Source organism: Piliocolobus tephrosceles, chromosome 17 (genome assembly GCF_002776525.5).
Source record: "Piliocolobus tephrosceles isolate RC106 chromosome 17, ASM277652v3, whole genome shotgun sequence".
In the NCBI taxonomy this organism is placed as follows: Eukaryota; Metazoa; Chordata; class Mammalia; order Primates; family Cercopithecidae; genus Piliocolobus; species Piliocolobus tephrosceles.
The window spans coordinates 68,442,199-68,467,435 of record NC_045450.1 but is presented as its reverse complement, the minus strand read 5'-3'; the positions used below and the strand labels follow the sequence as shown (position 1 = coordinate 68,467,435).

Genomic DNA, 25,237 nt, shown 5'->3' with positions numbered 1-25,237 from the left:
TGGAGCCCAGCTTAGTCTAGCATCTGACTATATCAACATTATCAGTAAAGGACAAAAAGCACCCAGGAGGTGGGTCAGCCATGGGACCTCATGCAAAGACAGCTGGGGAGCAACCACGGGCACTCTGCCTCCTGCCTTCTGGGTACTGGGTCCCTGCAGTGGCTGGTCTCTGCTGGGGAGGTAGGTGTGTCCTGCTTGCTTTGGGAGCACATGCTCCAAGCCGCCTTCTCAGTGGAGTTCAGCTGCCTGGGCAGACTGGCCAGCGGAGAGGACTCCTTTATACTTTGATTTCTCACTGAAAATGACTATGCGGTCATTTTGGAGCCCAGTGAGTGGAGGAGCCATGCCGTGGAACTCAGTGACGTCACCAGGGCTGGGCCAGCCTGGGTGACCTGTTTGGGTGGGTGGGCAGCTGGTGCTTCTTAGGTGCCTTCCCTCCCCTTCTTGAAAGTCTGTCCCGGGCTCAGAGAAGATGAGGCTGTCCCCCAGCTGGCCCTTAGCCAGTCAAGGTTATTTGGGACCCCCTTACCAGTGATGGCTGTGAGGTGGGCGTGTGACCAGCACCTGGCCACACAGATAGAAGGGCAGGTCTGTTGGAAGATCACGGGAAAGTGTGCTCCTGGGGGAGAGACAGAGACACACACACACACACACACACACACACACACACACACACACACGAAGACGACAGGAGAGTAAAGGGAAAGAGAAAGAGAAAGAGAGGATGGCCCAAAGCCCCCGCTCTGCCTCCCTGCCTTGGATGGGGCCTGTGAAACGTGTATCCGAGTTGGGATGACTTAAACAAGGGAAGCAGCAAGCCGATATCGCAAGGCCTCCCTTCCTTCTACAAGGGCAGCGGTCGGTGAGCACATGTCCTTCAACTTTTGTTTTCAAGACAGAGTCTCACTATGTTGCCCAGGCTGGTTTTCCCCATTTCCAAATAAGGCCACATTCACAGGTACAGGGGTTAGGACTTCATCGGTCTTTTGGGGGGGACACCATTCCACCCACAGCTGAGGTGGGCAGGGAGGAAAGGTTTGGGGCAAGGGCGTTGGGGTGGCCCACAGAGACGGTGCTTGGAGATACTGTGTCACCCTGAGAAGAAAGCCACAAGCCCCACAGAAGAGTCAGCAGCACGGGTGGACAGAAGGGGTGACAAGTCTCCTATCCACAGCACAGCCTTCTCTGGGCATCTCTTGTGTGAGATCCCTCAATATCCTTGTGATTTAAACCATTTTTAGTCATTGCTTGCAGCTGAAAACATTCTAATGTTTTTATTAGAGAAAAAAATATGCAATCGTAAGTACTTGAACCCAGTACTTTGATTTTGGGCTAATGCATTACATGTTTTTCTTTCCAGCTATAAGAAAAAGAAGTTACATCTTAGTTATTTCCTTCAGGATCAATGACCCAAGCGATACATGAGAATCTTGTTCTTTTTTCAAAATAGCAAATGTGATTCCCTGTTAAGTGCATGAAACTGTGCTTAAAACTCGCCGAAAGTTCAAATTAAACCGTAACTGTATAGCTATCTTTCCCATTATTAGTGAAATCTTGTTATTTTCACAAGTTAAATTCTATTTAAATACATTTATGTATTACAGAATTGTCAAGTGGCGGCTTAACCTGCTGAGGGAATAGAAAAGAGTGGGCCTAGATTAAAAGAATGCACTTACACGAAAATAAAGATAAATGAACTAATAAATTACTAGTTTTTAATAAATAATCTCCATATTGAATAACTTATCCTTCTGGTAAAATATTTACTATGCTCTTTAAAACCTTTTTAATCAACCGAAACACTCAGGAAGCTTTAAATGACTGGATATCCTTTTGTGGCTTAAGAGTTGAAATGATTTTTTACTGAAGTACATTTTAATCAGAGGCAAATTAATTTAAAGTGATTCAAGTCTTCATAGCGTGAGGGCTCTTCATGCTCAGTTCCTCGGGCTTAGGGGTGGACTCCTTGGTTCAGAAGGCGGAAGAGGTCACACTTGGTCCGAGAGCGTGGATGTTCTGGTAACTAAGAATCAATTCCTTTTCAATTATTTTAGGACTAGCCCAGGCCTGAGACTCCCAGCATGAGAGCTTAGCCCACACTCTCATTTCTCTATGCAGTGCTTTTGTGCATGGGAAATAATATACAAAAATAATATATGAGGGAACTTATTAAAAATATGAATATCCAGCCCCGTTCCAGATATTCTGAATCAGGATCTACAAAAAGGGGGTCTGGGGACCTGCATGTTAATCAGTGCCACGTGAGGCTTTTTGGTTTAGACATCTTTGACCCTAAAGCCATTAGACTAAAGGATACTGGGCAACCCAACACCCTTGCCCCAAGGCCCTGGTTGATGCCCTCAGGTCCTGGTTGATGCCCTAAGGCTCTGGCTCTCTTACTCGCAGAATCACCTGGAGGATGTGTTAAAACACAGGCTGCTGGGGGTCTCTAATTCAGTAGGGCTAGATAGGGCCTGGGGATCTGCATTTCCAACAAGTTCCCAGGGGATTCTGATGCTGCCGGTTCAGGACCGCATTTTAAGAACCACTGCTCTATGGGAAATGTCTCCAAGGAAGAAAATATTCTTCCATGTATGTTTTGTTGAAATCCGAGGCAAAAAAAAAAAAAAAGAAAAAGAAAAAATTCCGTCATTCTCTGACCGATCATGGAAAACAAGTACCAGAAGAGAGCAGAAGAATGAATACTGCCAGAACTTCAGTGATTTAGGTGCTGCTGCAAACCTTTCAGAACCAAGACCAGATACAGGGTCGTCTGCTGAAGGGGTTATGAAGAGTCCAGAAGAGAACATCAGGTTGGTTCCCAAGCAAGAAAGAGCTTAGCATCTCAATGGTGTTTAATACAGCATAAGAGCAAATTACAACATCCATTTCGTTACGGGTGTTTCAAAGAATTCTCACCAGTTTATTAGTCAGTGTTAGGATAAAAGGGATTCTTTTAGTTCTGAACTTGCTAAACAGTAACTAGTTGGAAGCATTACTAGCAAATCTTGTCCACAATTGTTCTGGAATACCAGTCAGCTGGAATAAATCCAAGAAATTTCTGGCAGAGTTGATGGTAGGGAACAATTTCTGGGTCAGTGATTCCAGAGATTTTGTGCCAGAGAGTTTCTGTGGGTTCTGCTTTTCACTATGGCGAAGACAAAGTTGGATCACAGATCACTGTCAAGACTTGTCAAAGCTTGAGAAAATGAGAGTGGCCCAGGAAAAGAATCTTTCTGGTATCTCCTTCTGACGATGCTGGCAACATGTGCATCTGATACAATCGACCTTCCAGACAAGGATTCTGATAGGAAGTTCAGCCCCGGGAATGAGGCTCACAGACCCAGTACCGACCCACAGTAACCATGAACCTCTGTAAAATTCTACAAGCAAGACTGCATACTTTTGACGGATGGCTTTCAAAAGATTCTTTCCCTTTAAGATTCTTAATTATGGCGCCAGTGAACACAGGTCCTACTTGAGGCGCACCTGAGCCTGGCTAACAGGAGAGATACCTATCAAAGGGAAAGGCTGATTTCTTTTTTCTTTCTTTCTTTTTTTTTTTTTTTTTTTTTTTTTTTTGAGATGGAGTCTCCCTCTGTCACCCAGGCTGGAGGGCAGTGGCGCAATCTCAGCTCACTGCAAGCCCTGCCTCCCGGATTCAAACGATTTTTCCTGCCTCAGCCTCCCGAGTAGCTGGGACTACATGAGCCTACCACCGCGCCCGGCTAATTTTTTGTATTTTTAGTAGAGATGGGGTTTACACGGTGTTAGCCAGGATGGTCTCAATCTCCTGACCTCGTGATCTGCCCGCCTCAGCCTCCCAAACTGCTGGGATTACAGGCGTGAACCACTGCGCCTGGCCGGGAAAGGCTGATTTCTTATAAGGACATTGGTTTGCAGCATTTCCTGGACTTACCAGTCCTGGGCTGCTGTTCCATGAAGAATTTGGTTCAGTCCTTTGCCTCAATAAGATTCTGCAGCAGAATCGGTCAAATGGTCTTACGTTTTCAGGAGAACGCACTGTTAAAAGAAACAGCCATATTATTTACATTTCCAGAAACGGCTCTTCTGATGATTATCCGTAGTCCATCAAAATTAACTGGATAGTCTGCATAAAAGATCTTTAAGATATGTAGTATTTAAAGTTTCTTTCTGGAAACACTTACTAGGTTTTGACAGCAGCTTGTAAAGACCAAGGTATGAGGTAATAAAACTACAGCAATGGTTTACAAATGGAGGTTTTGAAGGTTGATTAGAGGGAGATGAATTCCAGCTGGAAAACCTTTTGATAACGTCAACAACTTTTGAGAGTCTCTGAGGAGTGAATGAGATGATACAGGTGAAAGCACCTAGCACCGCACCTGGCAAAGGACAGGCAGGGAAAATGTCAGGCGGATCTGAAGCTGAATCCGGTTACCGAGGGATCAGAAATCCTTGTTTTCAAACAGTTGGGACACAGTCAAATTGTTGAGGCATGCATGACACACGGATTGAGTTGAATACCAGGTAACAGGGGCCAAAGCCCTGATTGTCCAAGTTGGAGGTGTCAGCTGGGTTGACACAGGCGTGGAAGAATCCCATGGAATGTGGTGAATTACATCATCGAACGGTCTGCAGTAGACAGGCCTTCTTGAATGACGTTCTCGACTTTGCACACTAGAGTCTAAAATGAACGCTGCTGTCTGGGCCCACCCACGGGGATTCTGATTGGAGGGTTCTGTGGTGCTGCCCAGTCTTGGGCCTTTGAACTGCTCCCCAGGTGATTCTAATGTGTCACCAAGGTTGACAGCCAGCTAATTCCGATATAACCATCTCCAGTGTTACCAGTGTTTATAATCTAGAAGCTACACCTGGAAGGTCTGTAGCAAACACTGTAGGTTATCCACCCAGTAACCATTCTGATTTCCTTTCTGATGGAACCCTGGTTTTGTTCTTGTATGTCTGTACCTCTGAGGGTCCAGAAACTGACAGCAGAACCATTACACCAGGCTCAGGTGGTCTCATGAATGGGTTAAGCTGGGATTCCTCAATCTCAGCACTGTTGACACTTGGGACTGTGCCATTCTTTGGGGTGAGGGTTGTCTTGTGCATGGGTGTGAAAGCAGCGTCCCTGGTTTCTACCCTCTTGATGCCAGCAGCACCCCCAACCCGAGTTGTGATAACAAAAAAACAATAACCACACTGCTCAACCTATCATGCAGGTCCTGTTTGCCAGGATCGTTTTAGGCACAGGCAGTGAGGTGGAAACACCTTCGAAGAAACATTTTCTTCACTCTTGAGAGACAAAAGGAAAGGAGAAAGGCATTCCCTGGCTGGATACATCCAGGTGGAACAAATTTGGGGTTTGGTCTTTTTATTTTTATTATTTTATTATTTTTTGAGATGGAGTCTTGCTCTGTTACCCAGGCTGGAGTACAATGGCATGATCTCGGCTCACTGCAACTTCTGCCTGTTGAGTTCAAGTGATTCTCCTGCCTCAGCCTCCCAAGTAGCTGGGATTACAAGTGCCCACCACCACGCCCAGCTAATTTTTGTATTTTTAGTAGAGATAGGGTTTTGCCATGTTGGCCAGGCTGGTCTAGAACTCCTGATCTCAGGTGATCCACCCACCTCAGCCTCCCAAAGTGCTGGGATTAAAGGCGTGAGCCACCGCGCCTGGCCCGGTCTTGCTCTTAGTTTTACTGAGGTGCAGAATTTACTTGCTCCATAGCTGCCCTCCCTTGGCACTTCTTGCCATGTGAAATAATACATCCCACCATTATTAAAAGGGCTGATTTCTGCTATTGGTAGCTAAATGCTTCTAAGCTCCTGGATCCTGAATCCAGACTATTCTTAATTATTGGGAAGCAATACTATTCTCTTTTGGAAGGTGGACATTTTGCAAGACCAATGTGACTAAATGGTCAAATTCTGGTTTCTACGGTAGGGACACAGAATTTGACCATTATTAGATCATCATCGTGAAGATTATTATTGTGTGTGTGTGTTTTTTTTTTTTTTTTTTGAGGCGGAGTCTTGCTCTGTCGCCCGGACTGGAGTGCAGTGGCCGGATCTCAGCTCACTGCAAGCTCCGCCTCCCGGGTTTACGCCATTCTCCTGCCTCAGCCTCCCGAGTAGCTGAGACTACAGGCGCCCGCCACCTCGCCCAGCTAGTTTTTGTATTTTTAGTAGAGACGGGGTTTCACCGTTTAGCCAGGATGGTCTCGATCTCCTGACCTCGTGATCCGCCGTCTCGGCCTCCCAAAGTGCTGGGATTACAGGCTTGAGCCACCGCGCCCGGCCGAAGATTATTATTGTGAAGCAGGACAGTCAAGCCTGTTCTTATGAGGCAGGGTAGCATCTACATGATAGGTTTGTAGTTCATGTATGTGGTGTCTACATAAGCTTTGGTAAAATGGAGCTCTGTTGAGGAGACAGCCACACATTACATTTCATCAGTGTCGGGGATCCCACAGAGGCTGATGCTGTACAGCTTTTAGGATCACTTGAACCCTAGGCAGGGGTCTGAGGAGCTTCCAGGCACCTCTTAGTGAGAGCCTCGGGGTGAGGCCCAAGCCTTAGGATCCCCCCCTTTTTTTTGCGACAGGGTCTTGCTCTGTCAACCCGGCTGGAGTGGAGTGGTCCGATCACAGCTCACTGCAGCCTCGACTTCCTGGGCTCAAGTGATCCCCCCACCTTAGCCCCCTGAGTAGCTGGGAGCACAGGTGTGTGCCACCACATTTGGGGCTCATTTTTCTATTTTTTTTGTAGAGATGGAGTCTCACTACATTGCCCAGGCTGGCCCTTTTTTCTTTTTTAAAATAAAACTCTTTTCCTATTTTCATATTAATTTGTGGGGTTGATAAGTGCAATGTTCAATCACAATTCCTCTGGTTTTGTTTTTGGGCAGTGACTAACATCTCCACTCCCTCATTTTCGTTCATTGAAAAGTTCTCAACTGGCTGCAGCTAAAAATGAGACACTTAAAATTAATGCACGATTAAGATTCCAGGTGATGGCTTCATGAGTGCATTTTAAAGTCTTCGTTGCCGTAAAACAACAAAAACCGTGCTCCGATAGGATGGTAAGCTCATAGGTCATGGAGTTGGGGGGGGGGGTGTCTCAAGCAATAATTTTTTTGAGGCCTGGGTTGGGCCTCGAGCAATAATTTTTGTAGGAGAGAGGACGGGTATAGGCATGGAAAACCAATGTGAACACCTGCGGTTCGTATTCCCCGGGGTTGTGCTCTGGGCAGATGTTTGAGGAACTTAGTTTCTGTCGTTGTTCTCAACTGATTTAGGAGAAAAAAGGCACTGATCCAGGAGCACACATTTTCTACCAGCTCTGAATAGTTTAAATTGCAAATAAAAACTCACATCCAGTGTGTTTATTACTTAATTTTAGGTCATGTTTAATTGAAAACACTACATCAGCCTTTTGAAACTAAATTTCGAGATCCAGGGAGTGGGGCTGATGATTTCCAGACGGCCTGGACAGATGAGATTTGGCGCTCAGCTCACACGAAGGGGCAGATGATCAGCTGTGTTCGTGAGCAGTGCAGGCGTGCAGCTGTGAGGACATTCCAAGGTCATCACTGACAGCTGTGACCTTGGGCCCCTGACTCCCAGTCTTGGGTTCCTTTTCCTTAAATGGGACTCATCCAATGAAAACCTCTCAGTGTGGTCGTGAGGATTAAGCCAAACAGTGCAAACAAAATGCTTAGCGCAGTACAGCGGTTTATAGCCAATGCTTTCAATGGTGCTAGTGTGAACAATCGGTAACCGTAGCCAGTTAACTTTCAGGGCTAGATGTGACAACACATGCTGCAAATTCCTCCATTTTATTCTAATCAAAATATATAATCTGCAAAATCCAAAGAAAAGAGGAACACAGCATCTGTTTGGGAAGGCTTCCATTTACAATCAGCATGTTGAAAAAGTTCACTTTTCATTGTTTGGAGGACTGTTCCCATAGCAACAGTGCTCTAAGTGGGGGTTAAAATTCCAAGAACTCACAGGGGCAAATTAACTCCTAGTTACCTGAAATATTGTATGCTAGTCCCGACAAGGTCAAACAATGACTGCACTTTACTGGTAATGAAACAAAAAACGGCTATGAAAATAAGATTAAAATATTTAAAAATCCTGTAGCTCAAAGGACAGCAGGATGAACTAGGGGCCAAACGAAGAAGCTGCGGGGCCTTGGGGTTTGGGAGACAGGGCACTTAAATGTAAGGCAGTTTTCCTTGGTGCAAGGGCCCCCATACTCATCTGTATTTGTCAGCCCTCAAGAGAATCTTCACTGGCTGGTAAATGAACAAGAACAGTTGGAGAAAGAGTACTTCATACAGTATAAAAAAGACCCTTGGCCAGGCATGGTGGCTCAAGCCTGTAATCCCAGCACTTTGGGAGGCTGAGGCAGGATTGCTTGAGCCTAGGAGTTCTAGACCAGCCTGGGCAACACAGCAAAACCCAGGTGTGGTGGCATGAACCTGTAATACTAGCTACTTGGGAGGCTGAGGCAGGAGGACTGCCTGAACCTGGGAGCTTGAGGTTCTGAGTGAGCTGTGCCACTGCACTACAGCCTGGGCAACAGCACGAGAACTTGAAATCCAGGAGGTGAGCAGGTTTAAAGATGAGTTCTCTGCTCTACTTTCCGAGCCTTTAATATGCTAATTTCTTCATGAGGTTCACAGCATGTCTAAACCCAAGTGACCATAACCCTTTTTTTCCTGCAGCATCTCCAGGGGCAAGTGTTCTGGGAACATACCTGAGACAATTCTCCTGCAATGCCAGTCCTCGCAAGCCCTCCTCCCGCTCCTCAGCTTCTCCTTCCAGCAGGCAACCTCCCCCAACACCCCTCTCCTGCTTTGCCTTGGGCTACTTGTACTTAATCCATCCAGAGGTTTTAGTTGATACTCTAATGTGATTTCTGCATTTCAATCTGAAAACCAAACAGATTTTTGACACAAAGGAAGCTTCATAGCAGGATTTCAGGCACCTTTATTCATGGCAGATATTTTTGGTCAGGGCAGCCTGCCTTTGAAATCGTTCCATTACTTGAGGAGGTCGACTCCTGCCTAAGTCACAACTCTCCTACAGCTGCAACCGGCCATATCATCTCCATTTGCCACTTAGGAGGCTTGAGAACATCAGCAGGGACGCAGGTTTCAGCTGGTCTGGTCAATGCCTGCAGTGTGTGCGGGGCATTCAGGGGCTCCAGCCTGCATCACACCTGGCCTGATCAAAGGAGGTTCTGCAGTTGAGTAACCAGAGTGGTGAATTCATTTTATTACAGAAGGATCTGACTCCTTTATGTTCCCCATGTAACTTGTATACAGGACAAATTATTTCTTACTATGATAGATTTGCAATATAAACACCAAGACTGGTGACACGAGAAACTTAAAAACATCATGTTTTTCAATTTTTCAAGTTTTTGTGTAAAAGCACTTTGTGGTGACAATCATGGATCACCTTCCATGTCATCAATATTGGCTTCTCGGTTTAGCACTCCTGGCACTGCATTTTTGAGTGGCAAGACTTAAAAGGTATTGTCCCTGTCTTCTGTAATCAGTAACATTGTCACTCTGCAAGAATTTAGATAAGAAACAGTTTAAGTAAAATAGTATTTCTTAAAAACTTGAGTCTACCACACATCATTGATCATATCCTAGCCAAGCAGCTGGCATGGGCTTAACATGGTCTCTTTTCCTTCTCTTTCTTTTCCAGTCAGTAGCTCAAAGGAAAGATGGCGTGATTGAATTTTAAAATCCTGCCAGATTTTGTATGGTAACCATTGTAGATGAACCATGTAGGGTCCTACTGAAGCATCAGAATCTCATGCAAAACTCTATAAATGCCTCATTACAGAAGGCTATTGTTATTTTCTGTACTGTAAAAGTTCTAACACAAGAAAGTGGCAGTGGTTACTTTTCATCGACTTTAGCATGTGACCTCAGGGACTTAGACATAAGTCTAAGTTCTATTCTGAGTTTTGGCAACAGAGCAGTGACAGATATTTCTGAATAAACAATTTTTAGGTGTTTTTAGCCATTTGAAAAGTATTGCCAACACACTATTTGGTGTTAGCTCAACAGTCACTTTGTGCTGAGAATTAAAGAACTCTAAAGTCTACAAACATTTTACTTCACCAAGACTATAATCGAAGGGTTTACTATTTGTGTAATAAAAAAATCACACAGCAACTTTTATACAAACAGCAACTACTACAAAAGGAATGACAAGAAAAAAAAATATGACTTCACAGAAATACACTAAAAGATTTGACAATGTTATGCAGGAACCGCCAAAGTTTTAGTGTTTAATAATGAATAGCACAACTGACCAAGGTCCAAGATGTGAAGATACTATGTTCAAGAAACTGGGGGGTAAATCACTCTACAAACTAACTATATAGTATGTGGTAAGAATGCATACTTTATAATATAAAACCTGTCTACACATAGTAGTTAGCTGTAAAAAGCCATTCGATCTTCTCTTGGCTTGGAAACATGGTGTTCCAGATTCCAGTATAAATTATTAGCAACCTGTTGAAGAAGGAAAAATCATCAACATGTTTTTCATTGTTTGAGCGCAAGTAAAAATGACATACAGAACTATCAACTAAAAATCCCTTTACACTCTCCTATTGAGTTAAACTTACTTTCTTTGGACAATGTTTTAGCAAAAATAGATTTAACTGGATATATTTTTTAAAATTTCAGAGTCAGTTTTCCACTCCCATTCTTTTCTTTCAATGACCCCCATCACTAGCCAGTCTACAATCCTGAAATTCTTGTGGCAAGATTCTCAGTCGGTTGATGGGAGTTTTGACTGCCACATAACATAAAGAGAGACCCACAGAAGCATCTAAGACTGGTAGGACATTTTTCCAAATTATCTCTGGATAAGAATAATGATGACATCACCCATAGAAAGCAGTTATGTGATTTACTCACACAGTGAATAAACCCCACCTATTGTAAAGATAAAAGCAAAGTTAAAGAGTCTGTCTTCAACATCCCAAATCTGTATTTTCGCAGTAACTTAAAATGTGGTTCAGAGCAAGCCCAGAAAACAGGAAATTAGGCATCTTTTACTGTATATTCTGCTTAGTACACTACCTATCTAAAAATACTCAGGATTTTGTTTTATTTATTTATTTATTTTTTCTGAGACAGAGTCTTGCTCTATCGCCCAGGCTGGAGTGCAGTGGCATGATCATGGCTCACTGCAAACTCTGCCTCCTGGGTTCAAACGATTCTCCTGTCTCAGCCTGTCGAGTAGCTGGGATTACAGGCGTGCACCACCACGCCCATTTTTGTAGAGACACGGTTTCACCACGTTGGCCAGGCTGGTTTCGAGCTCCTCACATCAAGTGATCTGCGCGCCTTTGCCTCCCAAAGTGCTGGGATTACAGGCATGAGCCGCCACGCGCCAACAACCGTTTTTTTTTTTTGAGACGAGTCTCACTCTGTCGCCCAGGCTGGAGTGCAGTGGCGCGATCTCAACTGCAACCTCCGCCTCCCTCGGTAACATTCATTTTTATAGAGAATTAAAACGTTATAAATGAAACATGGGAAAAGGGAGTTTGAAACTTATTTTTCACACATACAGAGGAAAAGGACTGTGCACTCAGTGCGCTGTGCTGAGTGATAGTGTACATTTACCTATCTTGCTATGTGGGTAGTTTTAATGGGCTTTCCTCTGACATCTGAAATTATTCAGTGGAAATTTAAATGAACTCCAGAGTAAAAGCTTATGTGGCCACAATCTAGTTTACCTATGTCAAGTTACCAAGCAAGTCTCCAGAATTTAAGCCATTTAAGAAGGTGGTAATGTGGGTGACTGACCAGCAATCCCCCCCCCCCCCCCCCACCTCCCAAAAAAAGCAATGGAAAATCTTCCAGTGACAGGTTTTTTTTTTTTTTTTTTTGAGACGGAGTCTTGCTCTGTCGCCCAGGCTGGAGTGCAGTGGCCGGATCTCAGCTCACTGCAAGCTCCGCCTCCCGGGTTCACGCCATTCTCCTGCCTCAGCCTCCCGAGTAGCTGGGACTACAGGCGCCGGCCACCTCGCCCGGCTAATTTTTTGTATTTTTAGTAGAGACGGGGTTTCACCGTGTTAGCCAGGATGGTCTCGATCTCCTGACCTCGTGATCCGCCCGTCTCGGCCTCCATAGGCCAACAAAAACCCCTTTATTAGCTGGAATGATAAAAACTCAGTGGTTATCTAATGTTAGCCAGTGGTCTTAACTAACAGTGACAGAAGTCTAATTAATAAAAACTGGGAAAATAAATTCAGTGTAAAGAATGAGTTTGGCATGAAAAATTTCAAGACATGAAGTCCACAGCGGGTAAAGAATACAGGGATGTTTGCTGGGATCATGGCTAGGAACTGATCTACACAATGTCTGACTACATCAAAATTATACTTACAGGTTCTATTCTTTTAAGAAAAAAAAAAAAAAAAGGCTGGGCACGGTGGCACATACCTGTAATCCCAGCACTTTGAGAGGCTGAGGTGGGCGGATCACTTGAGGTCAGAATTTGAGACCAGCCTGACCAACATGGAGAAACCCCATCTCTACTAAAAATACAAAATTAGCTGGGCGTGGTGGCCCAAGCCTGTAATCCCAGCTACTTGGGAGGCTGAGGCAGGAGAATCGCTTGAACCCAGGGGACAAAAGTTGTGGTGAGCCGAGATCGTGCCATTGCACTCCAGCCTGGGCAACAAGAGCAAAACTCCGTGTTGAAAAAAAGAAAAAAGAAAACAAAATTGCCCCCTTCCTCACCTTCAACTCTTTTGTGTGGCAGGTATCTTGTTTTCACCTTCCAGTTCTTCCACCCCAGCCTGTGTCATGAGGTCTGCGATGTTCTTCTCCAGATCATCAATGCGACTACTCATATCATCAAGTGGTGAAGTTAAAGACAACGCGTGCCAACATCTCCTCATTGAGCCCTTTCCTTCCGTCCCTGTAGACTATGGCCTTAAACACAAGGATTTTAGGGAAACCGGTCTTCCAATTTCCTTTAGACACTGTTACAGGCTGTTGGGTAAGAATATAGGACTCTGGGGCATGGCTACCCAGCATCGGTTTCCGGCCCTGACCCTTACTAGTGATGGAACCCCTAAACCTCAATGTATGCATCTGCTAAAGATGATAACATTACACCCACTCATACGGTCATGCTGAGCATCAAAAGACACACACACACAAAAGCGCTTGGTTCACAGTCCACGGTCAACCACACCAGCTATTAGGATTGGTAGATGTAGGCTCCTTGAGCCCGGGATCTGTCTAGCCCAGCTGTACCCCGAGATCTCGGCACAGTCCTTCTTAGAAACACAGTACAATCCGAACTCAAATTCTGTAAGTGACTGGCTGAAGCTGGCCTGAAAACTACTCATTTATCCCCACCGCTGCCCGGCAAATAGGCTCCAAAGGCCCACAGGAGGCCGACTACAGATAAAAAGGATATTTCTCCCAATGATCTGGTCAGACATGGTCTGAAATTTATCTTGCATCTGCTGCAGGAGTGTCTGCACCTAAGAAAACCCGAAACAAACAAACACGGTCCACATCGATCCTGAGACACCTTCCTGGGATCAGGACGTGAGCTCTGGTCTCGGGTTCCAGCCCCATTTCTGCCTCTGGGCAGCTGTGCCGCCTTCAGCAAGGATCTTCCTTCTCGGGGCTTCCGTTTTCCCACCTGTCCAATTAGACTGGCGGGCTGGGGAGGCCGCTGTGACTCAAAGTTCAGGGTCTTTAGGTTGTTTCTACCGGGTTGGGGCACCCGGGCGTGTGTGAGGAGTTGAAGGACGGGGAGGGTGTCAGAGGGAGGCAGGAGGGACGCGGGGGGCGTTCGCGACAGGTGAATGGGGCTACCGGAGGGGGTCGGGCTTGGGAGCGCCCGCGGGGAGACGGGTCCGCACCGAGCGCCCAGGGGATCAAGGTGGCCGGGAGCCTCGGCCAGAGACGCTTCCAGAAACGGGGCCTCGGCAGACGCCACGCGCGGTCGCGGTGGGCGCGCCTCTAGTCCAGCAGGGCCTGGCCTGGCGCCGCACGGGAAGGCCGCGGCCTCGGGCCCTCACAGCCGTCCCTTACCACCGAGGTGAGGTCCTGCACGGTCTTGGGGTCAGTCTCGGCCATCTCCCCGACGCCCAGCTTGGCGGTTATGTCTCAGACCGTAACCTACACTTCCGTTTGTCGGCTCAGACGCCCCCGCCCGCTGCTTCTCGCGACGAGACTGGCTGCTCGCGGGACCGCGGGGCATTATGGGAGTAGTAGTTTCTCCCGCACCGGAAGGGCCTCGAGGCCGAGCGCTTCCGTTCCAAGGAGCGGCCCAGCCCCACGCTCCCCGCTCTCTTTTGCATAGCCCCTCCCCTCTCCAGCGTGCCGTTGGTGGGGTGGGAAGTGAGACCAACTGGCGCGGTGGCTCAAGCCTGTAATCCCAGCACTTTGGGAGGCCGAGACGGGCGGATCACGAGGTCAGGAGTTCGAGACCATCCTGGCTAAAACGGTGAAACCCCGTCTCTACTAAAAAATACAAAAAGCTAGCCGGGCGAGGTGGCTGGCGCCTGTAGTCCCAGCTACTCGGGAGGCTGAGGCAGGAGAATGGCGTAAACCCAGGAGGCGGAGCTTGCAGTGAGCTGAGATCTGGCCACTGCACTCCAGCCCGGGCGACAGAGCAAGACTCCGTCTCAAAAAAAAAAAAAAAAAAAAAAAAAAGAAATGGAGCAATAGAGGCAGGGAGTGGCCTTGGCCCCCACTTCCAGGCTTAGTCAGTCGAAAGACGGCTCTGGGTTTCTTTGGTCTGTCAAGACGAACTTAATGAACTTTTGCCCTCAACAAGACCCACTATACCCTTGTAACTGCCCCCAAGTCAAGGAACGTGACTCCTCCCCGGAAGCCCCATGGCCCCTGTCCTGTCCTGTCATCTCCACCCTATGAGGGTGGCCAGCGTCCGGAGTTTAACCCAGTAGGTTCATTGTGCCTGTCAGGTGCATATGAGGGGATTCGGACAGGAAGCTGTCCATCATGTCTGGCTTCTTGCACTCCACGCCATGCCTGCTGTTGAGTGGGGAAGGCTTCCGCCGTCAGGGTTAGACTGTGGGTTTGGGTGTTGAAGGAGGTGGGCACTGCTGAAGTGGAACCTCAAGTTCCAACCCCACAGATGGTCTTTAGGATTGGGTCTCATGGCAAGGGGATAGGAGAGTCCTTGACTGTGGGCCTGGCAAGGAGATGTGTGAAAGTTCTAGAAACTTTCACACACCTCATTTAAGGACTGCTCTGTGTGAGGGTCAGCTCCAGTTTGAGTTGAGGTGGGGAGAGGCTGTAAGGGGTTAGACCTGTTACAGGAAAGGGTCCTGATCCAGACCCCAAGAGAGGGGGTTCTTGGATCTCATGCAAGAAAGAATTCAGGGCGAGTCTGTAAAGTGAAAGCAAGTTTAAGAAAGTGAAGGAATAAAAGAATGATTACTCCATAAACAGAGCCCCAGGGCTGCTGGTTGCTCATTTTTATGGTTATTTCTTGATTGTATGCTAAACAAGGGTTGGGAGATTCGTACCTTCCCTTTTTAGACCATATAGGGTAACTTCTTGATGTTGCCATGGCATTTGTAAACTGTCACGGTGCTAATGGGAGTGTAGTGATGAGGACAAACAGGGTTCATTCTCATCGCCATCCTGGTTTTGGTGGGTTTTGGCCGGCTTCTTTACTGCAATCTGTTGTATCAGCAAGGTCTTTATGACCTGTACCTTGTGCTGACCTCGTATCCCATCCTGTGACTTACAATCCTTTAACTGTCTGGGAATGCAGCCCAGTAGGTCTCAGCCTCAGTTTACCCAGCTCCTATTCGAGATGGAGTTGCTCTTGTTCAAACGCCTCTGCCAGACCCACCAGTATCTCTAACAAACCTGGAATCCAGTTGGCCTTGAGGCATAAGACTCAACTCCCTTCACCACCCCTTTCCTCTCACTCACACCTTTGCCCCTCACCCTACACACCTCATCCTTCCCTACAGACAGATCTTCCTTTCTGTGTAAGGATGCACAACTTTTTTTGTAATTGGCTGTTGTCAACTGGTATTTGGCTAGTGCTTCACCCGACTACTTGAAATAAACATACTCAGTGTTTTAACTTAATCCTCAGAAGACCCTGTGATATACTTATCATACTTTTACATTTTTGGGAAAACAGATGCAGAGGCATTAAGAAACTGGAACAAGGTCATCAAATTAAGGAAGTAAGAGATGCAGGACTTCCTTTTTTCTCACCATTCTAGAATTCTCTGATTTTTTTGAGCTTAGAGCAGAGTTTCTCAAGAGCTGCAATACTGGCATTTGAGTCAAGTCATTCTTTATTGTTAGTGGTGGAGGGGGTAACCCGGTGCCCTGTATATTGTAGGACGTTGAGCAGCATCTCTGACTTCTACCTGCTAGATGCCAGTATCTCAGTTTTCTTAAAATATTTTTTTTTTTTTTTGAGACGGAGTCTTGCTCTGTTGCCTAGACTGGAGTGCAGTGGCATGATGTTGGCTCACTGCAACCTCTGCCTCTCCAGTTCAAGTGATTCTCCTGCCTCAGCCTCCCGAATAGCTGGGATTACAGGTGTGCACCACCACTCCCAGCTAATCATAAAATACTTTTCACAAAACTTCAGAACTCCTTAAAAACTAGTGAGTAGCCAAGATGAAGAAAGGCCTCAGGCTTCTGACTTTAGATCCCAATCCCTGGGACTCCCACACTCAGCAAAGAAAGGTGGGTGCCTGCACCATGGATTTCTGGGCACATCTGTGTTATGACTGTGGGTTACTCAAGAACATGAATTAGCACTAGAATCTGGAGTTTTTCATTTTCTTTCTGGTAAGACACTTGTTTTTTTTTCTTTTTTTTTTCAAATCCCAATTGGAAATTTGCTTTACATAAACAACAAACAAACTTGATACTCTTTTAGTGGAGGCATTATTTGTTCCTTTATTTTTTGCACTTAAACAGATAGGCAGAATGCTTTCTCTGTGTGGAGACCAAGGTCTGTTAAAGAGCTGCTTTTCATGGAAGCTTCACTAATTTATACTCATGGCTGACATAATCACCTTGTGAGGCTGACACACCGAACCTGAGTGTTGTCCCATTAACAAAACTAATGTATTACGTGTAAGGCACTGGTAATTAACCTTTAAACTTCAGTTTTGAACAACTCTCATTTTTAACCTTTATTTAAGTGTCACAGTTGTCTTATCTCCTCTTAGCATTTTTTTAAAGCTCTTCCTAGATTAATTGCATGTTGTAACTCCCTTTTTCCTTTCAAGGCAGTTTTGTTTTACGTGTGCTTATTATGGTACTTTTATAATCGCTTTTTGGTGCTCTAGGCCATTCTTTTGACATGCCTCCTTTCTTGGATCTATACTATGGAACGCGGCTGGGCATGGTGGCTCATGCCTGTAATCCCAGCACTTTGGGAGTCTGAGGAAGGCAGATCACTTGAGACCAGGAGTTCAAGACCAGCCTGGCCAATGTGGCGAAACCCCATCTCTACTAAAACTACAAAAGTTAGCTGGGCTAGGTGGCGTGCACCTGTAATCCCAGCTATTCAGGAGGCTGAGGCAGGCCAGGGAGGCAGAGGTTGCAATGAGCTGAGATCGCGCCACTGCACTCCAGCCTGGGCAACAGATTGAGACTGTGTCTCAAAAAAAAAAAAAAAAAAAAAAAAAATACTATGGAAGGTGTTGGTGTGTCCATGTGGCCACATGCAGTGAGGTGCTTTGTGTGTTTGCCTTGTGTGAGCAGTGATGGAATGATCCTAGTGAAGACTTGGAGGAACTGGAATGTGTTCTTTGCCGAGTTGCACCTGCGTCAGCTCTATAGGCCCAGCCCTGGGACCCAGCAGCTGCTCCCCCGGTTTGTTTTCCTCCCAGGTTGCCTCATGTTGCTGCTGAGCTCCCCTCACCTGATGGGCGGTGCCACAGCAGGGTGGGTGAAGGGTGCCCCTCCCTTTTAGTGGCCTGGGCTGCCCTAGCCCCGGTCCTTCAGTAGCCATTTCAAACCTTTCCGGTCTCCCCAACCCCAGGATTTTATCCCCTTCACCCTCAGAGGATGACCTTATATTCTATTTTGTGGAGTAAATAGAGATTTTCCATCAAAACCCCTTAACTCCCATCTTGTGTGCAGTCATAAGTTCCTGCATTAACCCTGGTGTCACTGGCTAACCCTGGTGTCACTGGCTAACCCTGGTGTCACTGGCTTTCTGTCTCAGGAGGAAGTGTCCTTCCTCGCGCACAGGGCTCTGCGTTCGTCTAAGGCAGAGAGACCCTGGCCCTGATCCCATTCTCTTTCCTCAACTCCAGGCAGTTGCTTCCTGCCTTCGTTTTCTTTTTTCTGATGATTCCTCCTTCTCAGCACATAACAGAGACCAACCCCCACCCCGCCCCACCCCTGCAGCACAAAAAAACGAATAGAAAATGGAAACCAGAACAACCAAGGTGACCCTCCACTGACTGGTGCCCTTGTTGAGCTACAGCTCATAGGCAAGTTTCTAGAAAGGAAGGACTTACCGTCTTAGTTACTGGAACCACTTCCTTACCTCCTGTTCATGCAACTTTGCTTGTTTTGCTTCTACTAAAATGATTCTAGGTGCTGTGTGGACAGGTGTTACATAAGCCAGGTGGATGTTACTGTGTCTTTGAGACTTCTCTAATGCTTATTTATCTCTCCTTTTAATACAGAGAGTTTCATATACAGACCTTAAGTAGACATAGTATCTAGCTAAAAGGTAATTATGCCTATTTTTTCATTGTATTTATTTTGATTGCTGCTTTACTGTATTCTAAGTGATACTGGTTTTTCATTCATGTTAGCATGTACAGTTCTCTTTTCTTTTATGTATTTATTTATTTTTGAGACAGGGTCTCACTCTGTCACCCAGGCTGGAGTGCAGTGGCGCAGTCATGGCTCCCCGTAACCTCAATTTCCCAGGCTCCAGCAATCCTCCTGCGATGGGCATGCGCCATTACACCTGGCTAATCTTTGTATTTTTTGTACAGCTGGAGTTTTGCCCTGTTGTCTAAGCTGGTCTTGAACTCTTGGGCTCAAACTATCTACCTACCCGCCTTTGCCTCTCCAAATGCTGGCATGATAGGTATGAGCTACCATGCCCGGCCAATGTACCGGCTTCTTTTAAAATAAATTTAAGCCAAAATTATAAATGTAAAATTACATAGTTTAAAACTAGAGTTGTAGCTGATGGCACAGGTGGCATTTCAGTGTGGCAGAGTTAGTGAAGGTGCAGAGAGATGAGACAGGGAGATGGCTAAATCGTGATTATATTCTCTTGGGATTAAAGTTTAGAAAAATCCTGCCTTGAAAGACGGCAGGGAGCCAAAGGGTAAAGAGATTGGGTGTGCTTTGAAACAACACGGTTATATAATTTGATAAGGGGAAGCAGAGGAACTATGGCTGCATCAGGGTAACATCGACTCGCTTCTCCCCGGGGATAAAGTCAGAGAGGATGCTGAGGAACGGCAGCAGGTGCTGGGTCCCTGGTTTTCACAGAACAATCCTTCAGGTGTTAGTAAGCCTCAGGAGGAGGATGCTGTCCTGCTGGTATGAGGAGGGGCTGGGGCAGGACAGTCATCATCCAAGCAAAGGCAGGGCTACGTTACAGACACAGAACGGCAGATTTAATTTAGAAATACCACCATCCTGGTACCAGTCCTCTTGGCTTGGATTCCCATGTAAAAATCCAGCGTTGCTGCCTGCTCAAAGGTGTGCCCTGGCTAGAATGAGTGGATATTTTGCCTTCATTACCAAAGCACAAGGAGGATATTTTGCCTTTGTGTTACCAAAGCACAAGCACGTTACTAAAGCACAGGGAGGTCTCTTTGAGGCCTTGTTTGCAAAAACAAACAAACAAACAAAAAAAACAAAACCAGAAAATTGCTTTTCTGGGGAAGAATGGTGTGATCGGTGGTGGTTCTATCTGATACATCTCAAATTCTCTTGCTTTTGGACTGAAGCATTGGTTTCTGTGTCTTATGTTCTTTGGAGGCAAATTTCCAAATTAGCATCTCCATGACTGGCTGCCAAGGCATTCGTTTGCTATTTATTTACCCAAACTAGCAGTTTCCTGGAGACAGATTGCCTGGGGGGAAGGGAAGTTTTCCTACAGACCAGATTTGTAAGTTTAGGTTTCCTCTGCTTCACTCCCCCATCATTGTCAACTTGCTTAGTCCACAGCACTTTCATGCATTGTTTGTGATGACACGGTTTGTTCCTGGTGATAAATGGGGTGGTGCTGCCTTAGCGAATAGCAGGAAAAGTGCCAGGGTGGAACCATGCACACCACTCAGTCGTCGTGAGACCTACCGTGAGATAGTTTTAACTGTGTGAACCTCAGTTTCTTCAGCTATAGAATGGAGTTAATGTCTATTTCAATATCTCATGAATTACATAAATTATGTATATGATATATAATTATGTATTACACATAAATTACACATATAACTGCAAGGTAATGTGTATGTACATATCTATATACATAAGTACAGTATCCGGCCCATAGGAAGCACTTATGAGCACACCCTTCCCTCTTTTTTTTTTTTTAGATGGAACCTTGCTCTGTTCTGTTGCCCAGGCTGGAATGCAGTGGCACTATCTTGGCTCACTGCAACCTCCGGCTCCTGGGTTCAAGTGATTCTCCTGCCTCAGCCTCCTGAGTAGCTGGGATTACAGGTGCCCACCACTACACCTGGCTAATTTTTATATTTTTGGTAGAGATGAGGTTTCACCATGTTGGCCAGGCTGCTCTTGAACTCCTGACCTCAGGTGATCGGCCCACCTCTGCCTCCCAAATAGCTGGAATTACAGGTGTGAGCCACCACATCTGGCCCCCTTCTTTTTTTTTTAAATGATCTCACTAAATAACTTTCTTGCTGTCTATGTGTCTGATCTAATCTACCTGTCTATCTCTCTCTCTCTCGCTCTCTCTCTCTCTCTATCATCTATATATCTGTTTTCCCAAATCAGAATGATTGACTTTTATGAAAGAAGCAGAAGAGAGCCAATTATTAAGCAGGAAGCACTTGGTTTTAGCCTTGGTTTTTAAACATCATAGACTAACACGATGTGGAGTCCTGATAAGTAAGCAACAATGAAGAAGGGGGGTCCCAAGTAGGGGAGAACAACAGTTCCAAGAGACAGCTAATCACAAACAAGCCGCTGGCACAACTACCTCGCTCCGAGTGTAACATCCTCCAGCATGACCTATAAAACTTCCCTCCAGCCCCTGCCTCTTTCCAGACAGCCCCTTCTCTGCTGTGCTGCCCGTTGCTTCCTTGCAACGTACTTTCCCTTGAGTAATTGGCCTTTCTTTACCTACAACTGTCTTGTTAAATTGGTAAATTCTTTCTTTTCTTTTTTTTTTTTTTGAGACAGAGTCTCACTCTGTTTCCCATGCTGGCGTGCAGGGGCCTGATCTTGGCTCACTGCAACCTCCACCTCCCGGGTTCAAGCGATTCTCCTGCCTTAGCTTCCCCGAGTAGCTGAGATTATTACAGGCACGTGTCACCATGCCCAGTTAAGTTTTGTATTTGTAGTAGAGACAGGGTTTCACCACATTGGCCAGGCTGGTCACAAACTCCTGACCTCCGGTGATCTGCCCGCCTTGGCCTCCCAAAGTGCTGGGATTACAAGCGTGAGCCACCATGCCCTGCTGGTAAATTCTTTTGCCACCCACAACACTGGCATCAGCCAGTTGCACCCACGACACTGTGCACCACTGGACAAAAAGGTCCCTTTGCTCTGTCACAGTGTTTAGACTAGACTGTACTAAAGATGGTCTAAGACTAAACACACAAGTTAAAAATCCCAGATAAGCTTTATTTGAATATTTCACAAACAAGTTACACATTTCTTTGCAACTACATAGTAAAGCAAATGTTAGTTTACAGCTCAGAAACTGTAAGCAATTCAGCAGGGAGGGCCCAAAGGAGTGACATCTGCCACAGAATGAATATTTTAACATGATTAACTTTTATCCCTTTTGAAAAGTGTTTATGAATAAAAACCATTTAAAATTTCTTCAAATTTTTATCTGGGGGGATAAATAAAATTTTGTCATCAGGACAGTGTTGACATGTGCATGACAACACAGATTATATATATATATAGCCTGCATTTTCAACTCTCTAATAGCCTGAATTCATGTATACGATAACATCATGGATTTATTACTCTCTAAAGAAAAAGCTTTTTAAAAAGTAGCAGAAAATAGAGGCCCCAGCTTATTTTCATAGTGCTTCTATAAACCCCTTTCTCCAAGTCTTCATAGCTTCGGAGTGAAAACTTCCCTAGTCCTACACCACCCAAGGCATTTCACCATCTCCCTACCAACCAGCTGGCACGTGGAAAGTCCAATAAAATGGTTCAAAGGCTTATCAAGCTTAGCAACCCTCCGACAAAAGATGTGATGATAGCAACGTAGCATGACAGAGAGGAAGTTTTTCCGCTTACTTAATTTGATGAGTATCTAAATTATTTCTGCGTAAATTATAGACTTACTCTTAAATTATATAATTGAAGTTCTTATCTGAAACCCTCATATACACATCCATTCCCACTTTTTTTGCTGTCTTTCTATATCTTGTACATGCTTTCATATGAACATAGTCACAACTGCAGAATTTTTTCAATAGTGGGCTAATCTATTAGCAATAGGAAATATAGTAAGGGTAACACACTGGATATAGTAAAAGAATTGTTAATTGCATTAGATGTACAATTTCAAAAGCATTTTATCATTAGACTATGAAAAATACCAAATCTCAACAGTCAGTTAAGGAGAGAAGATGGAGGTCTTTATGAAAGATGTAGCCAGATTATTAGATTATTATTCTTAGTATTTGGTAAACAGAAAATGTAGGTGGCTTTTTTGGTGCTTGGTTTTCCTGTTGGTGTGATTTACCCTGTTGACTCATGTTTAAGGCAGCTACACGTAAACAGATTAATGGGCTACCTTTACAAAATCAGAAACTACTTAGAGATCCTTCAGAATTTGCCTCTTTGAATAATTTATAGCAAAGCACAGTGCAAACCCTTCAAGATCCCACCCCACTTTCTCCCTCAGTTTTCTCTTGCCTCAGTTGGTTTGGTAGTGAATGGGTACTCTGGAGTTCATAATTTTTTTTTTTTTTTTTTTCTGAGACGGAGTCTTGCTCTGTTGCCCCGGCTGGAGTGCAATGGCTCACTGCAAACTCTGCCTCCTGGGTTCAAGCGATTCTCCTGCCTCAGCTTCCTGAGTAGCTGGGATTACAGGTATGTACCACCACACCCAGCTAATTTTTGTATTTTTTAGTAGAGATGGGGTTTCACGCCAGGCTGGTCTTAAATTCCTGACCTCAAGTGATCCACTCGCCTCTGCCTCCCAAAGGGCTGAGATTACAGGCATGAGTCACCATGCCCAGCTACTTTTAATTAATTGAGATGTTAAATTAATCTAGGAGAAGCCCCTCATCTACCTGCTAATAAGCCATGGAAAAGAAGGGGCAAATAATTATGTTATCTTGTACAGGAAAAATTTCTAAGGTCTCAATATTAATTAAGAATGATGTTAACTTTTTTTTTTTTTTTTTTTTAAACAGAAAGCTTTCAGAATGAAGAAGTATAGCAGGAACTTAATAGTAGGTAATAGAAGATACTGTTAGTAAAAGGTACTTAGTAGTAAAAGGTACCTCATAGTAAAAGGTACTGTTGCTTAACAGTAAGTTGGTTTAGCTGCATAGTCATGCTATCGGAGGCTTCAAACTAGGGTCTTCTGGTCTGCAGTAGGCAGTTTGTCTGGTTTTGCTCCAGGGTTGAGAGTGGCATTGTGATGTTGTGGGACGAACATGAACCCTGGAGCCAGACAGCCTGGGGTTTGGTTCTGAAGGCCACTTACCTTGGGCAAGTCATTCAATTTTTCTGAACCTCAGCCTTCTTTATCTGTAAGTTGGAGAAGATAGTAGTACTTGCCTCATGTGTTACTGGAGGGATTAATGACTTACTGTCTACAAGGATTTTGTACAGTGTGGGCACATAATAAGCAGTTGATAAATATAAACCATTATAATTATTAATCACCTTTTTGGTACTATGTTCATACACCCCCCAGGAAAATTGTAGACTCCTTTCCTCAGAATCATCTGGCGAGCTTGTGCCTAGGTGCAACTGCACCAAATCCAGGATCAAATACAGACTTGTTAAAAACTTTTTAGTTGTCACTTCTTAAGATTAAGACCAATGTATTTATTCTGGGTAAAATGCAATTTGAGCTACTCTATGAGTGTGATGGTAGATGGTTGTTCCATTTATCAGACTGTTTAAATTGACATTCTGAAACTCTGGAATGAGCTATCAAAATTTCTAATGATGTTCTTTAAGAGCTAAAGTCTTATTTGATACCTACCATGAAATCTGGCTGGATTTATTTCGTTATGCTGCTTTGATTTGCCGGTGTCGGCCAAGAGGCATAGCAGGTATATCTACCTGAAATGATGCTCATTTGGAGAGAACTGGCAGTATTGAAGGTGACTTTCATTGAAATTAGAAAATGTGTGCATATTCTTATTAAAACAAATTATCCAAAATGATTATCGTATGTAAAATGAGGGAGAAAATGTGATTTTTAAGCAACTAAGGTGGTTGAATATTAATAAAAAGAAGTGAAGGTGTGACTTTGCTCAGTGGAAATAAGACCCTCAGAACCTGTGCTCAGTAATTGGGAAAAGCAATTTCTGGTTCTTACTTGACTTCATTTTTTAATAAGTTGGACTCAGATAAAATGCATAGGTAATAATGAAATAACATTTTGATTCTACTATGGTTTTCAGTAAACAATGTAATATATTCCAGCAGGTTAATAAAACATCCTGTGATTCAGGAAATGCTACCACTTTGGCCTATAAGAATTAGTTTATCGCCGGGCGTGGTGGCTCAAGCCTGTAATCCCAGCACTTTGGGAGGCCGAGACGGGCGGATCACGAGGTCAGGAGATCGAGACCATCCTGGCGAACACGGTGAAACCCCGTCTCTACTAAAAAATACAAAAAACTAGCCGGGCGAGGTGGTGGGCGCCTGTAGTCCCACCTACTTGGGAGGCTGAGGCAGGAGAATGGCGTGAAGCCGGGAGGCGAAGCTTGCAGTGAGCTGAGATCCGGCCACTGCACCCCAGCCTGGGCAACAGAGCCAGACTCCGTCTCAAAAAAAAAAAAAAAAAAAAAA

At 45.0% G+C, this 25,237-nt stretch overlaps 1 protein-coding gene across 1 annotated transcript; it reads right to left on the bottom strand.

Annotated features, from left to right (window-relative positions):
• Positions 1-8,964: 8,964 nt before the first annotated feature.
• Positions 8,965-14,261, bottom strand: HSBP1 (heat shock factor binding protein 1). Its single transcript, XM_023226801.2, has 4 exons — positions 14,090-14,261; positions 13,464-13,530; positions 12,776-12,896; positions 8,965-10,531 (listed from the first exon to the last, which is right to left on the bottom strand). Exons 1-3 carry the CDS (start codon positions 14,132-14,134, stop codon positions 12,778-12,780), a joined length of 231 nt encoding a protein of 76 aa, XP_023082569.1. The 5' UTR covers positions 14,135-14,261; the 3' UTR covers positions 8,965-10,531; positions 12,776-12,777.
• Positions 14,262-25,237: the final 10,976 nt, after the last annotated feature.

Excerpts from the sequence above, each read along its gene's own strand:
- HSBP1 (XM_023226801.2), bottom strand. The coding sequence starts at position 14,134 with ATGGCCGAGACTGACCCCAAGACCGTGCAGGACCTCACCTCGGTG. Across the intron at positions 13,531-14,089 it reads TGCAGGACCTCACCTCGGTG|GTGCAGACACTCCTGCAGCA; the intron begins GTAAGGGACGGC and ends GGGTTTTCTTAG. Across the intron at positions 12,897-13,463 it reads TGACCAGATCATTGGGAGAA|TTGATGATATGAGTAGTCGC; the intron begins ATATCCTTTTTA and ends TAACTTCACCAC.